Below are 19626 nucleotides of genomic sequence, written 5' to 3'. Positions count from 1 at the left end.
TAATTTTTCTGATGAGAACTCTTGTGTCATTTCATTATATGGCTAAAATGGCTATTTTAGGGCATAGTAAGTAATAAATATCCAAATTTATAAAATTTGTCATGTTTTAGCTTCTGTACATATTTGAATTTACTTTTTTATTCAAGTAAATGCTATTTTTCATTGCCAAACATAAAACAATAGATAAAACAGAAACACTTTTGGCATTTTCCAAAGTCTGAATAATAGGTTATCTATCGCCTCTGCTTTACTTAGAGCATTTGAAAGTTAATATTTTAGTTCTCAAAACTGAAGAGGCCTTGAAACAGACATACAAAGGAAATTAGTGCTTATTTGAGCATAGTTATTTGGATTTTTCTTGGTGTGTTTTTAGTATTCTGATCAGTGCTTTAAAATTATAAAACAACAGGCAGAATATTTAGTGGGAAAAACATATCAAAAAGAGATATTCTGTAATCTTTTGACGATATTAGCAAAAAGTGAATGATTCTTTTTTTGTATAAACATTTAATTTCATTAAGCTGATATATAGTAGACAAAATACTTGTGAAGAATTTCTAGAGTTGGGACAGATACCACAAAAGCAACTTTCATAATTTACTGATCTTTCAGTAAGTTTAGTCTAATTAAAATATTGTTTAAAGTCTGTTAATTTAGTTAGCAAATATTCACTGAGTCCTCACTATGTACCACTTGGAGAATGCAGCTGGGAATAAGGAAGACCTTGATCTTATGGAGCTCACACTTTAACTGGGGAAAAGACATAAGTAAATAAGAAAACATGAGGTGGTTATGAATGCTATGAAGGAAATAAATAGAGTTGTTGTACTAGAGAGTACATAGGGCCTACATAGACCTTTCAGAGGGGCTAGTATTTCAGCTGGGACATGATTGGTAACAGGTAGCGTTATGCCTGTCTGGGCAGACAATTATGACATGAAGACAGAACAACTAATTTGAAAGTGTTGAGATGGGAGTGGTTTGGGATTGGGGTTGGAGCACAGAAAGGGAAAGTAGAAGAAAACTGGGTTAGAGAGGTGAACATCACAAAGGGCCATGCAGGCTACACAAGGAAGTTGGAAGGTTTTAAGTTGGTCATAGCATAATCTTATTTATATTTTGAAAAGATCACTCTGTTGACTGTGTGGAGAATGGATTGTAGAGAGTCATGAGTATAGAGACTAGTTCATAGGCTATTGCAACAGTCTAGAAAAGATAAGTTGGTTGGTAGTAGTGGTAAAAGTGATGAGAGTTTGCATTAAGGATCTGTGTTGAAGGGTCTAGATGAACAGTTAGATAAGGAGGATGGGGAAAAGATGAAATTCTGAGAAATTCAAATGTCTATCAAGGTTATAGTTTTATCACTCAGTATTTATGACTTATGCATGGCCAGTTTTTCTTTGAGTTGAAAATAGATGAGAATTTCATTGGCATGTTTGTCTTAACTGTTTTTGCAAAACATGTGTCAAAGGGTGAAAAACTTGAGATTTGATTTTATTTACTTTTCTGGAAAAGTATCAAACTATCAGAATAAGCAAATTTTATAATATTGCATTGTAGATTAGTTTTTAAAATAAATGTTTGGGTGATTAACCAAGTGTATTTTCCCTCAGATTAATGTCCTTCAATCAAAAAGGAGATCAGAAATCCTAAAATCAGTAAGATATTTATTGAAATGATGTTTTCAACATTCTAATATGATCTAAGTGTACATATATAAGTGTTTAAAGCAGCATCATATGTGTGTGTATGTATGTTTTTATATACATGTAAATATATTTATTCCGGGTTCAGAATTAATCTTAGAGATCTTTTCATACTTCTCCTATGTCGCTTAACCAGTTTTTTGTCTCCTTCATGTTATAGTTACTTATGTCTTTCTCCTCTATTAACATGCATTTAAATACTTGAGATTGAGGGCATGTATAAATCGTATCATTTAGAGAATTTTTCTTGGCATTATTGATGATTTTATTAGCCTGTTGGTTGTTCTTTAGAGTGCTGTTTGAAAATAAAAGGTGATGAAATTTGAGGATAATGTTTTTCCCTGAGCCTCTATGCCCATTTTTTTTTGGATCTCCTTTAAAAAAAAAAAAATCTTAAAGCTAATGAGGAAGTAGACGGGGGATGGTAGTCGTATGGCATTGCATTCTTTCATATTTTGAGAACCTTAGAAATAATTTTTCCTCTCTGTTCACTGAAGTGTTTTGTTTTTCATCCTGAAAGGGTGTACATAAATTGCTTTTGTATCTTGTACTCACCTAGCTTTTTCCTAAATTCTATATTTATGTTATTTCTTATCAGGTAAGTACCTTGTACTTGCTCTTTACTGCCACTTCCCTTTCTAGATTGAGATTAATGTATGTTAATTGTAGAAAATTGAAAATTAAAATGTATGAAGAAAAAAGTTAAAATACTTACAAATCTTACTACTAAGGGAGAACTACTCTTAATATCTTGGCATATATCCACCTTTTCCCCTCTCTTTCTGTGAGCATGTATGTATGAATGTGTATATGTGTGTTTTAAAATTGCACATAATTTTTTAAAAATGAAATAGGAATCATTGATACATATGTTTTATAACTTTGTTCTTTTGATAGTAACTACAAAATCATCACGTCTTTAAATATTTTTTATTTTTAAAAAATTTTAATTAGTTTATTTTTAAAAGATTTTATTTATTAGAGAAAGTGAGAGAGAGCATGAGAGGGGAGAAGGTTGGAGAGAGAAGCAGACTCCTGGTGGAGCTGGGAGTCTGATGCTGACTCCAGGATCATGACTTGAGCCAAAGGCAGTCACTTAACCAACTCAACCACCCAGGAGCCCTAAATATTTTTTATTTAACGATGGGTTTCCTGCCCATATAGAATTCTACCATGTGAATATACTAGGTGTAGGCAACATTTTTTTTGTGAAGGGCCAGGTAGTGAATATGTTAGGTTTTGTGGACCATGTAGTTTCTGTTGTAATTATTTAACTGTGATGTTGTAATGAGAAAGCAGCCATAGACAATATATAAATGAATAGCATTACTACGTGTTAATAAGAATTTTTCTTATGGATGTGGAAAATTGAATTTCATACAGTCTTCACATGTCATGAGTTTCATGTTTTTTCATTGTCTCTCAACCATTTAAAAAATGTAAAAACCACTTTAGCTCATAGGCCATTCAAAAATAGGTGATAGGGCTGGATATAGTTTGCAGATCAATTAAATATGCCATAAATTAGGTTTATCCATTAATGGATTTCTAAGTAATTTCCATGTTTTTGATATTAAAGAATAGCACTATAGTGATCATTCTAATAAATAATATGATTATTTCCTTAGGATAGATTAAGACAAGAAATTATGTAGTCAGAGGGTTTAAGCATTTATTAAAACTTTAAAAAAATAATGGTAAATTTTAAGAGTTATACAACTTTTCCACTAGTAGTATGTGAAAGTGAACCATATTACGAACACTGGGTACTAATTTCTCCCACTCTACCTATAATTTGGTAGATAGAAAATGTCATGTCATATCATTGTTCAATTTTGCATATCTTTAATACAATGAGTTTGTATTAAATATGTGTGAGTTTGGATTTTTTTCCTGTATATTTTGGCCTCTGTGTTTCCTGTATTTTTGTTAGTCCTCTTTTTCATACTGATTTGTAACATCTTTTTATATTTTAAGACCATTAACCCTTTGTCATGTGTGTTTTCCTAGTTTATCATTCATCTTTTAATATGTTTATTATGTGTTTTGATGTACAGCATGTTTTGCATTTTTATGTAGTTGTAGCTATTAAACTTTCACCCTCTTTTTTGTATGTGTTTTTTATTATATTCATGAAGTTGCACAACTACTGTTAATCTAATTCCAGAATAATCTTTTATTGAGCTTTGTCCTTTTGTGTTTGTGTTTTATTTAATTGGTTTTCTCTTCAAAAAATTTTCTTTTGAAGCATTCTTGAATATTAAATTTTAAACTTCAGAATATTAAACAGATGCCTCATCTTGCTAAAAATAAACATGGGTGTTTGGAGGATTCTTTTTACTAATATTGAATTAAATTCCTAACCATGTAAAAACAAATAAAAATAAGGGTGATTTTTCTCTCATGAACAGGTAAAATATAGGAAAACTTGGAAAAAAATCTTAACCTGTTAGCAGCATTTTTGGATACTGGGAATGAATATGCAGAAACCTCCATATTGGAAAAGTCTGTTGACTCATTTTATTTCAGTGACTTGAGAAGGAAAATAATCACTCCCCTACTTTGGGCTGTGCTTAGTGATCCTAGTCAGTTGTAAGGTGTGATTTTTAATTTATATATATATATTTTTTATATTTTTAATTTATATTTCACCTTCTAATTTTCTTTCTTTCTTTTTTTTTTTTTTTTCAATTTAAAATTTTGCCAGGGAGTTTGGTTGAAAGGCATATAGATATTTTATAATGTTCGTGGGAAGATGGTGAAAGTATTGAAAACATGACTTTTTCTTTCAATTATTACCATATGAAGTTTGATTGTCTGGATATAGTCTAAACAACTAAAATTTGTTTTTTTTTTTTTAAATGTTAAACCACTTGGAGATTTCTTTTAAATATAACTTATTCTTGCTTCACAAATATTTCTGAACTACTCTTAAGAAAAATGACTTAATTTTAATTTTAAATAGGTTTGATATTTTGGGTTCTAATGGAATAATTTTTAAACATTAGATAAGATTAAGATTTTTAAAAATTTTGGAATATTTATCTAAGAATTGATTTTAAAATGCTAAACTTTTTTTTCTCTTACCAGATGTTATCTTTTATGTATGCCCATTTGGCCTTCTTCCATCAAGGGTATGATCTATTTAGTGAACTTGGGCCCTACATGAAGGATCTTGGTGCACAGGTAATATTGTACTGTATTGCTTAATTCTGTGTTATACATTGATATCTGTATCTTTTTTTCATTGAGATATAATATTGCATTAATTTAGGTGTATAAAATAATTTGAGATATATGTGTGTATCTTTTTTAAGATTTTATTTATTTGTCAGAGAGAGAGAGCATAAGCAGGCAGAATGGCAGGCAGACGCAGAGGGAGAAGCAGGCTCCCCGCTGAACAAGGAGCCTGATGTGGGCCCTGGGATCATGACCTACGCCAAAGGCAGCTGCTTAACCGACTGAGCCACTCAGGCATCCCGAGATATATGTGTGTCTTAGTACACACACACATATTTATAGTCAAATGACCAACTCAGAAGTCTAGTAAATACTTATTACTCCATATAGTTAAACATTTTTTTTCTTCTCTTCAGAACTTTTAAGATACGCTGTTGAGGGGTGCCTGGGTGGCTCAGTGGGTTAAAGCCTGTGCCTTCTGCTCAGGTCATGATCCCAGGGTCCTGGGATGGAGCCCCACATCAGGCTCTCTGCTCGGCGGGGAGCCTGCTTCCCCCCCCCCCGCCCCCCGCCTGCCTGCCTCTCTGCCTACTTGTGATCTCCGTCTATCAGATAAATAAATAAATAAAATCTATATTGGAAAAAAAAATATATATGTATACTGTTGAGTAACTTTCAAATATATGATATAGTAGTGTTAATTATAGTCACCATGCTGTACATTACATTCCCAGGAGTTTTTTGTTTTTTTTTTGTTTTTTTTTTGAATAGTATTTTATATATTTTTTTATATTTTTTAAAATTTTTTATAAACATATATTTTTATCCCCGGCGGTACAGGTCTGTGAATCGCCAGGTTTACACACTTCACAGCACTCACCATAGCACATACCCTCCCCAATATCCATAACCCCACCCCCCCTCTCCCAACCCCCTTCCCCCATCAACCCTCAGTTTGTTTTGTGAGATTAAGAGTCACTTATGGTTTGTCTCCCTCCCAATCCCATCTTGTTTCATTTACTCTTCTCCTACCCCCTTAACCCCCCATGTTGCATCTCCTCTTCCTCATATCAGGGAGATCATATGATAGTTGTCTTTCTCCGAATGACTTATTTCGCTAAGCATGATACCCTCTAGTTCCATCCACGTCGTCGCAAATGGCAAGATTTCATTTCTTTTGATGGCTGCATAGTATTCCATTGAGTATATATACCACATCTTCTTTATCCATTCTGTTGATGGACATCTAGGTTCTTTCCATAGTTTGGCTATTGTAGACATTGCTGCTATAAACATTTGGGTGCACGTGCCCCTTCGGATCACTGTGTTTGTATCTTTAGGGTAAATACCCAGCAGTGCAATTGCTGGGTCATAGGGTAGTTCTATTTTCAACATTTTGAGGAACCCCCATGCTGTTTTCCAGAGTGGTTGCACCAGCTTGCATTCACACCAACAGTGTAGGAGGGTTCCCCTTTCTCCGCATCCTCGCCAGCATCTGTCATTTCCTGACTTGTGAATTTTAGCCATGCTGACTGGTGTGAGGTGATATCTCATTGGGGTTTTGATTTGTATTTCCCTGATGCCAAGTGATATGGAGCACTTTTTCATGTGTCTGTTGGCCATCTGGATGTCTTCTTTGCAGAAATGTCTGTTCATGTCTTCTGCCCATTTCTTGATTGGATTATTTGTTCTTTGGGTGTTGAGTTTGCTAAGTTCTTTATAGATTTTGGACACTAGCCCTTTATCTGATATGTCATTTGCAAATATCTTCTCCCATTCTGTCAGTTGTCTTTTGGTTTTGTTAACTGTTTCCTTTGCTGTGCAAAAGCTTTTGATCTTGTTGAAGTCCCAGTAGTTCATTTTTGCCCTTGCTTCCCTTGCCTTTGGCGATGTTCCTAGGAAGAAGTTGCTGTGGCTGAGGTCGAAGAGGTTGCTGCCTGTGTTCTCCTCCAGGATTTTGATGGATTCCTTTCTCACATTGAGGTCCTTCATCCATTTTGAGTCTATTTTCATGTGTGGTGTAAGGAAATGATCCAATTTCATTTTTCTGCATGTGGCTGTCCAATTTTCCCAACACCATTTATTGAAGAGGCTGTCTTTTTTCCATTGGACATTTTTTCCTGCTTTGTCGAAGATTAGTTGACCATAGAGTTGAGAGTCTATTTCTGGGCTCTCTATTCTGTTCCATTGATCTATGTGTCTGTTTTTGTGCTAGTACCATGCTGTCTTGATGATGACAGCTTTGTAATAGAGCTTGAAGTCCGGAATTGTGATGCCACCGACTTTGGCTTTCTTTTTCAATATTCCTTTGGCTATTCGGGGTCTTTTCTGGTTCAATATAAATTTTAGGATTATTTGTTCCATTTCTTTGAAAAAAATGGATGGTACTTTGATAGGAATTGCATTAAATGTGTAGATTGCTTTAGGTAGCATAGACATTTTCACAATATTTATTCTTCCAATCCAGGAGCATGGAACATTTTTCCATTTCTTTGTGTCTTCCTCAATTTCTTTCATGAGTACTTTATAGTTTTCTGTGTATAGATTCTTAGCCTCTTTGGTTAGGTTTATTCCTAGGTATCTTAGAGTTTTGGGTGCAATTGTAAATGGGATTGACTCCTTAATTTCTCTTTCTTCTGTCTTGTTGTTGGTGTAGAGAAATGCAACTGATTTCTGTGCATTGATTTTATATCCTGACACTTTACTGAATACCTGTACAAGTTCTAGCAGTTTTGGAGTGGAGTCTTTTGGGTTTTCCACATATAGTATCATATCATCTGCAAAGAGTGATAATTTGACTTCTTCTTTGCCGATTGGGATGCCTTTAATTTCCTTTTGTTGTCTGATTGCTGAGGCTAGGACTTCTAGTACTATGTTGAATAGCAGTGGTGATAATGGACATCCCTGCCGTGTTCCTGACCTTAGCGGAAAAGCTTTCAGTTTTTCTCCATTGAGAATGATATTTACGGTGGGTTTTTCATAGATGGCTTTGATAATATTGAGGTATGTGCCCTCTATCCCTACACTTTGAAGAGTTTTGATCAGGAAGGGATGCTGTACTTTGTCAAATGCTTTTTCAGCATCTATTGAGAGTATCATATGGTTCTTGTTCTTTCTTTTATTAATGTGTTGTATCACATTGATTGATTTGCGGATGTTGAACCAACCTTGTAGCCCTGGAATAAATCCCACTTGGGGGGAGCCTGGGTGGCTCAGTGGGTTGAGGCCCCTGCCTTCGGCTCGGGTCGTGGTCTTGGGATCCTGGGATCGAGCCCCGCGTTGGGCTCTCTGCTCGGCGGGGAGCCTGCTTCCCCCTCTGTCTCTCTGCCTGCCTCTCTGCTTACTTGTGATCTTTCTTTCTGTCAAATAAATAAATAAAATCTTTAAAAAAAAAAAAATCCCACTTGGTCGTGGTGAATAATCCTTTTAATGTACTGTTGAATCCTGTTGGCTAGTATTTTGGTGAGAATTTTTGCATCTGTGTTCATCAAGGATATTGGTCTGCAGTTCTTTTTTGATGGGATCCTTGTCTGGTTTTGGGATCAAGGTGATGCTGCCCTCATAAAATGAGTTTGGAAGTTTTCCTTCCATTTCTATTTTTTGGAACAGTTTCAGGAGAATAGGAATTAGTTCTTCTTTAAATGTTTGGTAGAATTCCCCCCGGAAGCCGTCTGGCCTCCCAGGAGTTATTTATTTTATTTTATTTATTTATTTTTATTTATTTATTTATTTTTTAAAAAGATTTTATTTATTTATTTGACAGACAGAGATCACAAGCAGGCAGAGAGAGAGGAGGAAGCAGGCTCCCTGCTGAATAGAGAGCCCGATGCGGGGCTTGATTCCAGGACCCTGAGATCATGACCTGAGCTGAAGGCAGAGGCTTTAACTCACTGAGCCACCCAGGCGCCCCGAGTTATTTATTTTATAACTGGAAATTTGTACCTTGTGATGACCCCCTTTACTCATTTTGTCTCACTCATCCCCCACCTCTGGCAAATTCTAGTCTGTTCTCTGTATCTATGAATTTGATTTTTCGTTTTTGCTTTTTTTTTTTGGATTCCACATGTGAATGAAATCATGTGGTATTTGTCCTTCTCTGCTTGACTTCTTTCACTTAGCATAATGCCTTCAGGGTCCATCTCTGTTGTTGCAAATGGCAAGATTTCCTTTGCTTTTTTTTTTTCTTTTTTTTAAGATTTTATTTTTATTTATTTGACAGAGATCACAAGTAGGCAGAGAGGCAGGCGGAAACAGGCTTCCTGTGGAGCAGAGAGCCCGATGTGGGGCTTGATCTCAGGACCCTGAGATCATGACCTGAGCTGAAAGCAGAGGCTTAACCCACTGAGCCACCCAGGCGCCCTCCTTTGCTTTTTAAATGGCTGAATAATAGTTCCTTATGTATATATAAACCATATTTTCTTATCTGTTCATTTATTGACGCTTAGGTTGTTTCTGTATCTTGGCTATTATAAATAATGCAGTTAACATGGGGATGTGGATATCTTTTCAAATTAGTGTCTTTGTTTATGTTGAACATATGTAGAAGGGGCATTGCTGGAACATATGGTAGTTCTGTTTTTAGTTTTTTGAGGAATCTCCATATTGTTTTCCATTGTGGCTGCACCAATTTATATTCCCACCACTGGTACACTTTTCTCCACATCCTCACCAACACTTGTGATTTCTTATCTTTTTGATGACAGGCATTCTGACAGGTAATATCTTATTGTGGGTTTTAATTTGCATTTTCCTGAGGATTAGTGATGTTGAGCACCTTTTCATGTACCTTTTGGCTACCCGTTTTTCACATTTGGAGAAATGTCTCTTCAGATCCTCTGCCCATTTTTAAAACAGAATGTTTGGGTGTTTTGTTTCATTTTGTTTTTTGCTTTAAAGTTGTATGAGTTCTTTTTTTTTTTTTTTTTAAGATTTTATTTATTTATTTGACAGACAGATCACAAGTAGGCAGAGAGGCAGGCAGAGGCGGAGTTGGCGGGGGGGGCGGGGAGAAGCAGGCTCCCCGCTAAGCAGAAAGCCCAACGCGGGGCTTGATCCCAGGACCCCGAGATCCTGACCTGAGCTGAAGGCAGAGGCTTTAACCCACTGAGCCACCCAGGCGCCCCATAAAGTTGTACGAGTTCTTTATATGGTATATGATACATGATTTGCAAATATTTTCTGCCATTTGGTGGGTTGCCTTTTCATTTTGTTGATTGTTTCCATTGCAGAAGTTTTTTGGTTTGATGTGGTCCCACTTGTTTATTTTTGGTTTTGTTGCCTTTGTTCTGATGTCTGTACTTTTAAAGAAGTTTAGCATGTTGGGAAAAAGAAAGAGATTTAGCATATTGGGGAATTTGACATTTCATTTATTTAATGAAGAAGTTTGATGCCGTGGAATATTTATGTGTAGGTTAAATGTGTAACCAAAAAGAAGATTGAAGTTAAAAATATGTTATAGACAGTATATGAGGGTGTTGAAAGGAAAAATTAAAAACAAAGGGTCTGTTTTGTAGTACACATAGCTGGATTTATTTTTTCATTTCTTACATTTGGATAAATGAAAGTCTATTGATTTTTCATTTGAGTTATACTCTTTATTTTCTAAAAAATGTATATTTTGCTATTTTGAATAATAAAACTTTAGAATCTTAAGCTTATGGAACTCTTGGTATCTTTTTTATTTTTTATATATATGCACATACGTGAATTATACATATATCACAGTATTATATAGAAAGTTCATTATATTCAAATTATTTTTGATAACTGAGCAGAACTATATATTTGATTTGTTCTGGGACATTCTTTTTTGTTGATTGGTGAGCTTTTTGGATTTAATAATACCAATTTTTAGGTGATTATTCCCCCCCTGTGTAGGTTTATATTACCTTTTGAGGACAGGGGATTAAGGTTGAAGAATAGAGTTTAGGGAAATGAGGAAAAAGGTAAGACTGTAAGAGAAGTGCATTCGTTGACCAAAAGTAAATATGGTGCATACACATGTGTGTACATGTGTGTGTTTGTTGGGATGGTGTGCAGGGCATATGCCATGAGTTACAGAGATACTGTTCCCTGACTCTGTAGAACCTAATCTATTAGGAGACCAACAAGTCACCAGACTAACACTCTGTGTGATCAGTGTTCTGTCTGGGTATATAAAATGAGAACTTGTTTGTTGGTGTGCAATACAAGGAAACCTTGAAATACTAGTAGCTTCAACAAGATGGAATTTTATTTCTCTACATAAAGTCAAAGGCGTGGTATTATGGTCACTTGGTTTGCAGGGATGCAGGCTTACATTTTTTTATTCTACTTCATGGTTCAAAGTGGCTGATCAAGCTTTAGTCACCATACCCACATTCTAGCTTACAGGAAAGAGGAAAGGGAGAAAGATGCATTCTCTTTATGGATGTCTCCTGGAATTTATAGAGTCCACTTCTGTGTACATCCCAGTGTCATACTGGCTGCAAGGAAAGCTGGGAATTAAAAACTTAATGCCAGATAAGCATGTGACCTACTAGAATTTGAGTACTGTCTTGTTAAGAAAGAAAGAGAGAATGGTTATTGGGGGATAGTCTTTACCATATAGCAGAGTTTCAAAGGACCTGTTAGGACAGCTAGGACCTGTAACCTAGACTTGGGAGGAAGGCAAGATCTTCCTAGGCTCTAGGCACACCACACATTCTGTGAAGCATTATGTTGCACCCTCATCCTACATTAAATGTAATTTATAAACAAATGAATTAGATTGTAGTTGAGTAGTTTAAATAATTTCATACTTTAGACATTTATTAATTTTGGTTTTACAGCTTTCCCCTCTCAATTCTCACATAATTTTTCAGGTCCTTGAAAAGCATCTAAGCTCTGGTGCCTTTTGGAAAATATAGCCTGATTGGAGGTGGCCAGTTCAGATATCCTTTCAATAATTCAGTTATGAGATAACTGGATCTGGAACTAGGAACATGGCAATAGAGATAGAAACAAATAGACTTGAGGGATATTTAAGGAATAGCCAATTTGAAGGTAGAGGGACATGATGAGTTGAAGTTTAAATATGTTAAATTTTGATGATAGGACATCTAAATGGGTGTATCTGGAGGCCCCCCCCCTCAAAAATGAGGTTAAAGGAGTCAGTAGCATATAATTATTTATTGTAACCACAAGAATGGGTGAATTGACTCAAGGAGAGTTAATAGGTATCCCAAAATCATTTTAGTGTTTCCAAAGCTATTTTTGAAAAATGTGAGTGCTGGAATGGTATGCTTAAAGATTTTGATTTTGTAAGTTAATATCAAAGGCCACTAGTATAGAGTAAAAAGAGAGTCTGGCTTCAAACAGGGCCCTAAGAATGACATAGTTTTAAGATGTGGTTAGGTAAGAGGATCTTCATTAAAACACAGATGAGAGAGGAGGTGGAAAACTGGGAAATGGTGTTACCATGGGCCAAGGAGAGTGTTTCAAAAAGGAGAGGATAATTATCAATACAAATATTGGAAAGAAGGTCCAGTAAACCTAGGACTGAGAACTATACATTGGGTTTAGCAGCAAGAAGATTATTTACCTTTGTGAGAGCAGAGGGTCTGAGTTGCAGAAGCTAAACGATAATGGGTAGATAAATACGAAATAGACCAGTGAAGAACAGGGAAGATTTTTCCAGAAGTTGTGATACGAAGGAAAGAGAGGGCTAGAGAGGAGTATGAGTTGGAGGAAGGTTTTATTTAAGGTAGTAGGATTTGCACAAATATATAAGCAGATGGAAATGGGAGAAATCAAAAAGTGGAGAGAGAAGTGATGATGTCTGATATGGTAGGAGTAGAGAGGATTCCAAACACAGGGGACTAGGGCACCTGGCTGGTTATAGGTACCTGTGAAACTCCTAATGTCCAGCACTAATAGAAGCCTGGGCCATATTGTGCTATGCTCCATATTCTTCCTGATACAGTCCCAGTATGTAGGAGACAAGACTGTCAGTCTTCACATCTCCTCAGTTTGTACCTTCTCCAACCCTCCACCATCTTGAGACATTTTTTTCTTTATACTTCTGCCCCAACAGAGAGAAGTGAATTTTCACTCTTTTCTGCTGTAATAGGAGTGAGGTGGGATGTAGCAGAGGAATTTACTACCAGTCCAGCAGGCAGAAAACCATCACTTGCATTGCAGTACTAGTGTAGAAGGTACCTGCACACAAGTTTATAAATATTAGTTGAATCTTGGGGTCTGCCTGTACCTTACTTCAATCTGAATGGATAAATAATACTTATATGCCATTCAATTAAAGGATATAAACTCATGGTATAATGGTTATTGACTCATTCAGTATAAGAAAATATTGAGGGCATTTTCCTAGTGCAGCATGTATGAGCATTACCCATTAAATCAATGTTACACGTTACTAAGGCATGTATGCATTGGATCTTCAAGGGTAGTAGTATAGTTGCCATCTAAATCAAATATTTATAATAGTGCTACATTTGTTTCAGGCTGTTTTCTTTTGGTTCTTTATTAATATTCAATGATAACTAAGATTCTGTGGCCAATTGTATACCTGCAACTAATATTATACTACGTGTTAACTATCTAGGATTTAAATAAAACCTTAAAAAAAATTTTTTTTTAAATTTATTTACTTGGGGGAGAGAGAGAGAGCACAAGCAGGGGGAGAGGAGAGGGAGAAGCAGATTCCCTGCTGAGCAGGGAGCCTGATGTGGGATTTGATCCTAGGACCCTGGGATCATGACCTGAGCTGAAGGAATCATGACCTGAGCCTTAACCAACTGAGCCACACAGGTGCCCCTACAAAATTTTTTTTAATTAAGAAAAAAAAAAAAAATTCTGTGGCCCAAATTATTCTCTGGTAGGGGAAAAAAAAAAACCCATCATTTGTAATAGAGAGTAAATAAAGGACCAAATGTTTTTTTTCCAAAGTCTTTTTAAAATTTTGTTTTATAAAGAATAGCAATGAAAACATTTATTCATTTAATACTTTATCTTTCTCCTTATTCCTATTGATATTTACATTTAAAAATTTTTTTCATTTATCCCACATTAATCAGATAAAATGACATGCATCATAGTCTAGAAGAGTAGACTCATATAATTTATAACCAATTGTTTGTTATTCCAGCAAAGAGTAGTTCAAGGAGCCAGGGCATTTGTCATAGTATTGGGAAATCATCTTTTCTGTTAGAAAGGAACAAGAAAGAATGAGAGTTACGATTTCATAAGTTTTTTGAGCTTTTAAAACAGAAGCTTAAACAATGGCAATTTTATACCCTGGCCTTACAAATGATTACTATTATTACTTTTAAAAATTTTTTATTTTATTTTTTAAAGATTTTGTTTATTTATTTGACAGACAGAGATCACAAGTAGGCAGAGAGGCAGGCAGAGAGAGAGGGGGCAGCAGGCTCCCTGCTGAGCAGAGAGCCCGATGCTGGGCTCCATCCCAGGACCCTGGGATCATGACCTGAGCTGAAGGCAGAGGCTTTAACCCACTGAGCCACCCAGGTACCCCTAAAAAATTTTATTATTTAGCTCTCTCTTATCTGGTGAGTTGTTGTTTTTGTTTCTTTGCCTTTTAGATTTGATTATTACATTAAGAAGCCAACTTGAAAACATGAAGCATTTTGAGTGATTGATTGGAAGTGTCTGTTCTGTTGAACTTAGGAGAGCTGGCCCCACACTAGTGTAGCTGCTACTTTTTGCTATTTGGGGAAAAAGTCACCAGGGTATCTTCTTTCTGCCTTTGATTCTGACTACTGAAATTGCAGGAGTCAGCAGGCAACTTACGCTAGAGTTCTCTTCCTTATTCTAGGAGTTCATTTTATCACTGTTGTGTCCTTGACAAGGCCTCCTGTCATGTTTGTTTGGCACCACAACTGTTCTTAGAAATGTTTTTCCTAGAGGAGTTATAGACCTTCTTAAAAAGGATTTCATAGCAGAGGAAAAAGAACTTCCATTTTAAAGTTGTAGTAAAAATGCCTTTTTAAGTAAACTTACATTGGCTGACTTACTGAGAGTATGTTTTTAAAAATGATCATACCTTTTCTTTAATTTTTAAGTTGGCTAATTTTCTCCCTTATTGCCTTTATAGCTGGATCGACTGGTTGTGGATGCAGCAAAGGAGAAAAGAGAGATGGAGCAAAAACATTCTACCATTCAGCAAAAGGTACTTGATAAGAAAAGTTAAAGGAGAGTAATTCCCATTTTATAGAATTGTTCAATTACTGGTTTTAGCAAGATACAATTGTGTTGGAACAAATCCTTTAAGTTGCTATAGTAATTGAACTTGGTAGATAAATTCCTCCTTTTTTTGTGAAAAGTAAAATATTTTTTAGATGATCAGGCAGTATTTGAAAGCCATGTTTTTTTTTTTTTTTAAACATTTTATTTATTTATTTGATAGAGATCACAAGTAGATAGAGAGGCAGGCAGAGAGAGGGGGGTGGGAGGCAGGCTCCATGCTGAGCACAGAGCCCGATGCGGGTCTCAATCCCAGGACCCTGAGATCGGGACCTGAGCTGAAGGCAGAGGCTTTAACCCACTGAGCCACCCAGGCGCCCGAAAGCCATGTTTTTGAACCACTTTGCAAAAACATTAATCTCAAAAGATTTTCTTTTAAAAGATTATTTATTATTTATTTGAGAGAGAGAGAGGGAGAGAAAGGGCATGAGCAGAGGGGAGGAACAGAGAGAGAGGGAGAAGCAGACTCCCTACTGAGCAGGGCTCCATCCCAGGACTATAAGATTATGACTTGAGCCAAAGGCAGATGCTTAACCAACTGAGCCACACAGGCACCCCAATCTCATAGGATCTTAGCTAATTAAAAAATGGCCCTTAGACTCTAAACTGCTATTTAGAGTTTCAGTTAGGAGATCACCAAACTCTGTAAAGCGTGTGAGTAAGAGGGGGTAGGGTTTGGGTTTGGGGGGGGACAAGCAGAGGGGGTGGTGGAGAACATCTTTGTATCAATGTGGTTGTGTAGTATAGTGGACTTAACAGCTATAGTTACTCTAAGGCAGCCCTTGCCCTCTCTCATGTGGTAATGGCATTTCACATGCATTTCTTGTTAATTTGCCCAAGCTTAGCTAAACAATTTGAAAAATGTATTTTTAAAATGAAAATTTAATCTGACATATTTTTACTTTTGTGTGTGAAGAGCTTTGAATACAACTAATGTGGAACTCAACCTAATAATATTTTGTTTTACATAGTCAGTGATATTTTTGTGTGGTAATCTGAAAATAAAAGGAGAGAATTGGAGGTTGAATCTAATAAAAGTATGTGACAAGATGTCTTCTGTACTTAACCTGTCAGGGGAGAAGATATCATGATCACAAAAGTGGTTTTCCCAGGGTGAGGCTTATCCATTGACTCCAAATGTGCTGACTCTTAGAATTTCCCCAAATGTGGGAAACGTGACTGCATAATTTGTAATAGTGGGGCACCTTATTCATGTTGTTCCCCTAAAAAAAAAAAAAAAAGATGCCTTCTAGCATTGCATTAAGAAATCTGTTCCTGTGGTACTGACCAGTCAGATCAACTTTCATCATGGTTTTTTTAGAATTTAAAATACCTGTGAACTAGCCTGGCATAAAAGATGTCAGTAGAAAAAAAATTCAAGTGAAGTCAGTAATACAAGTAAGGAAAATTTTATTGGTGGTGGGCTATTAATATCCAAAGAGAAACATTATTTATTAAGGGAAAGATTTTCTACTGGATCATCTTTAATTTAGTTATTTCCAGTTATAGTTAGGTAACACTAACTCCCTGTTTTGTTTTGTTTAAAGTTAAAGTTAGACTCATTTTGGTTGGGTAACTCATGTTAATGACATTACCATGGAAAGACTTAAAAATTGGGACCAGTCATTTCTAATTAAAATGAGAGATCATGTTATTTTTAGAAACTTGTGACTGCTTAAACTGAATTAATGAATATTATGTATCTTTTAATATCTTTCCCTGTTGTATATACAGCTCAGTGTTTTACTGAAGATCCAAAAGTAGTAGATTATTAAATCTAAGATTAACTTACTTGATTTTAAATAATAGTTACTGCTGTATAGAAAGTAATGCTATTTTTTGCTTTTTTTTTTTTTTTTTTTTTTTTTTTTTTGCCCTTAAATGCTGACATAAGGCTGCATTACAGGTAAAAAATAAATAAATAAAAAAATAAAAAGAAAAAAAAAGGAAAAGAAAATGTTTTGGTCACATAAAAATTAAGGGAAAGTATGTCTAATGTGCCTAATGTAATTATTTACATTTTTCACGAATTGAAATTGATCAACTAAAGAAACAATGATGCTATCTATGCACACTCATGTACATGCCTTTTGGATATGTGTATATTTGGTAGATTTATATCTAGGAGTAAAACTGGTGGTTCAGAGGGTATATATATGTTCAGTATTAGTAGATAATGCTAAATTACGTTTCAGAATGATATTACCATTCTTGATAGCACTGTGTGAGAGTTCTCAGTGTTCCTTGCCACCTGATGGTATTGTGAGAGTTTTTAATTTTTGCTAATTTTGGTGGGTAGATACTGATATCTCTTTGTGGTTTTAATTTATGCTTTAGTTGCTAATTAGCTCAAGTACCTTTTCTTCTGCCTTTTGGTCATTTGGATATCCTGTTTGTCAAATGTCTGCTAGTTTTTCTTCCATTTTTCCATCAGGTTGCCTAACTGTTGATAAGATTCTTCATATCATCTGGGTATAAGCCTTTTTGGGGGGATATATGTGTTTTTAATTTTCACATAGGTTTTTTTTGTTTTTTTTTTTAAAGATTTTATTTATTTATTTGATAGATAGAGATCACAAGTAGGCAGAGAGGCAGGCAAAGAGAGAGAGGAGGAAGCAGGCTTCCTGCTGATCAGAGAGCCCGATGTGGGGCTCGATCCCAGGACCCTAAGATCAGGACCTGAGCTGAAGGCAGAGGCTTGAACCCACTGAGCCACCCAGGTGCCCCATTTTTTTTTTTTTTTAATGTCTTATGTGTTTGGTACTTTTTGTGTCTTGTTTAGTAAGTCCTTCTTATCCCAAGATCATGAAGATGTATCTCCTGTATAATCTTCTGAGTATTTATAGATTTACCTTTTTATGTTTAGACCTTAAATCCTTCTGTATGTGATTGTGTATGGTGTGAGGTAGAGATTCAGTTTCCTTGTATTCTTATACTGGTATTTAGATGACTCAGAATCAGTTACTAAAAATGTGTTCTTTCCTACTACTCTGTTATAACTTCTGATTTACATCATGTTTGCATACATGTGAAGTCTGTTTCAGACTTTCAGTTCTTTTCATTGGCCTTTTGTCTTAATTGTGCCAATACTATGCTGCTTTAATTATTTTAGCTTTATAGTGTATCTTGATATATGACAAAGCAAAGCCTCTTAGGTTCTCTGCTTCAAAAGTGAATTGCCTATATTTTCCATTCTTATATAAATTTCAGGAGCAGATTTTCAGGTTGCATACAAATAGCTTTTGGGATTTTGATTGATTTTATTGGACCTGCGAATCAATATGGGGAAGAATTGTTATCTTTATTTTATAATGTCTTCTAATCTGAGAACTTGAAATATTTATTTCTTTAAATTTTCTTTAAGGTACTTTATAAGCTTGATATTTTCTTCTACATCTTTTGTTAAACTTATTCCTAGATAGCTATATTGCAAATGCTATTGTAAATGTTGTCTTATAAAATTTTCTTCTCTCACTGTTTACTTTTATTTACTTTTATTTTTTTAAGATTTTATTTATTTATTTGACAGAGAGAGACAGGAAGAGAGGGAACACAAGCAGGGGGAGTGGGAGTGGGAGAGGGAGAAGCAGGCTTCCTGTTGAGCAGGGAGCCGATGCAGGGCTCAGTCCCAGGACCCTGGGATCATGACCTGAGCAGAAGGCAGATGCTTAACCAACTGAGCCACCCAGACCCCCTTCACTGTTTACTTATATTACATATTAGAGTAAAATTGATTTTTCTGTATTAACTTTGAAACCAGTTTTCTTGTTGTGCTCTCTTTAATGTTAATTTATCTCTGGGTTCTTTTGGATTTTTTTTTTTTTAAAGATTTTATTTTTTTGACAGAAATCACAAGTAGAGAGGCAGGCAGAGAGAGAGGAGGAAGCAGGCTTCCCGCCAAGCAGAGATCCCGATGTGGGGCTTGATCCCAGGACCCTGGGATCATGACCTGAGCTGAAGGCAGAGGCTTTAACCCGCTGAGCCACCCAGGCGCCCCTTTTTGGATGTTTTTTGTGCAAACTCATAACATCTGCAAATAATAATTTCTTCCTTTCTGATTCCAATTCTTTCCTTACTTCTTGTTTATTTTGTTGGCTAGGACTTCTTCTTCTTCTTTTTTTTAAAAGATTTTATTTATTTATTTGACAGAAAGATAGCATAAGTAGGCAGAGCAGCAGGGAGAGGGAGAAACAGGCTCTCTGCTGAGTAGGGAGTCCGATGCGGGGCTTGGAACATGACCTGAGCCAAAGGCAGCTGCTTAACTGACTGAGCCACCCAGGTGCCCCTAGAACTTCTAATATAATCTTGAAGTGATAATGGTCGTTCTTGTCTTGGTTACAATTTCAGAAAGGAAAGCTTCTGTTAAACTCTCTTTATTGGCTATCTTAGTCTTGCCTTCTCTTCCCTGGGCCTCCCACCAAAAAGCTTCAAATTCTGATGAGGGAAATGCCCTTAAGGTGAAATCTGGCTTCCTTCATCTGCTTACCTGTTCAAGCCT

General features: G+C 35.8%; 1 protein-coding gene and 1 non-coding gene across 11 annotated transcripts in view; both read left to right on the top strand.

The window, feature by feature from the left end:
- Nucleotides 1-19626, top strand: part of ACAP2 (ArfGAP with coiled-coil, ankyrin repeat and PH domains 2) — a 151755-nt gene that overhangs the window by 91189 nt on the left and 40940 nt on the right. For 6 of the 10 annotated variants that reach the window (XM_032869293.1, XM_032869296.1, XM_032869299.1 and 3 more), the window contains 4 exons: nucleotides 1614-1658; nucleotides 4797-4892; nucleotides 14980-15054; nucleotides 17023-17034. In XM_032869293.1, the coding sequence (XP_032725184.1) occupies nucleotides 1614-1658; nucleotides 4797-4892; nucleotides 14980-15054; nucleotides 17023-17034 (228 nt within the window). The remainder of the gene's footprint in view (nucleotides 1-1613; nucleotides 1659-4796; nucleotides 4893-14979; nucleotides 15055-17022; nucleotides 17035-19626) is intronic. The other 4 variants (XM_032869294.1, XM_032869302.1, XM_032869298.1 and 1 more) reach the window with 1 other exon arrangement.
- Nucleotides 16187-16353, top strand: LOC116874804. Its single transcript, XR_004384064.1, has one exon. It is a non-coding gene; the product is annotated as a U1 spliceosomal RNA (small nuclear RNA).

This window comes from Lontra canadensis, unplaced genomic scaffold, assembly GCF_010015895.1.
Source record: "Lontra canadensis isolate GAN:19392208 unplaced genomic scaffold, GSC_riverotter_1.0 scaffold38, whole genome shotgun sequence".
NCBI classification, from domain to species: domain Eukaryota; kingdom Metazoa; phylum Chordata; class Mammalia; order Carnivora; family Mustelidae; genus Lontra; species Lontra canadensis.
The sequence above is the reverse complement of the archived record's forward strand: the minus strand, read 5'-3'. Positions and strand labels throughout refer to the sequence as shown.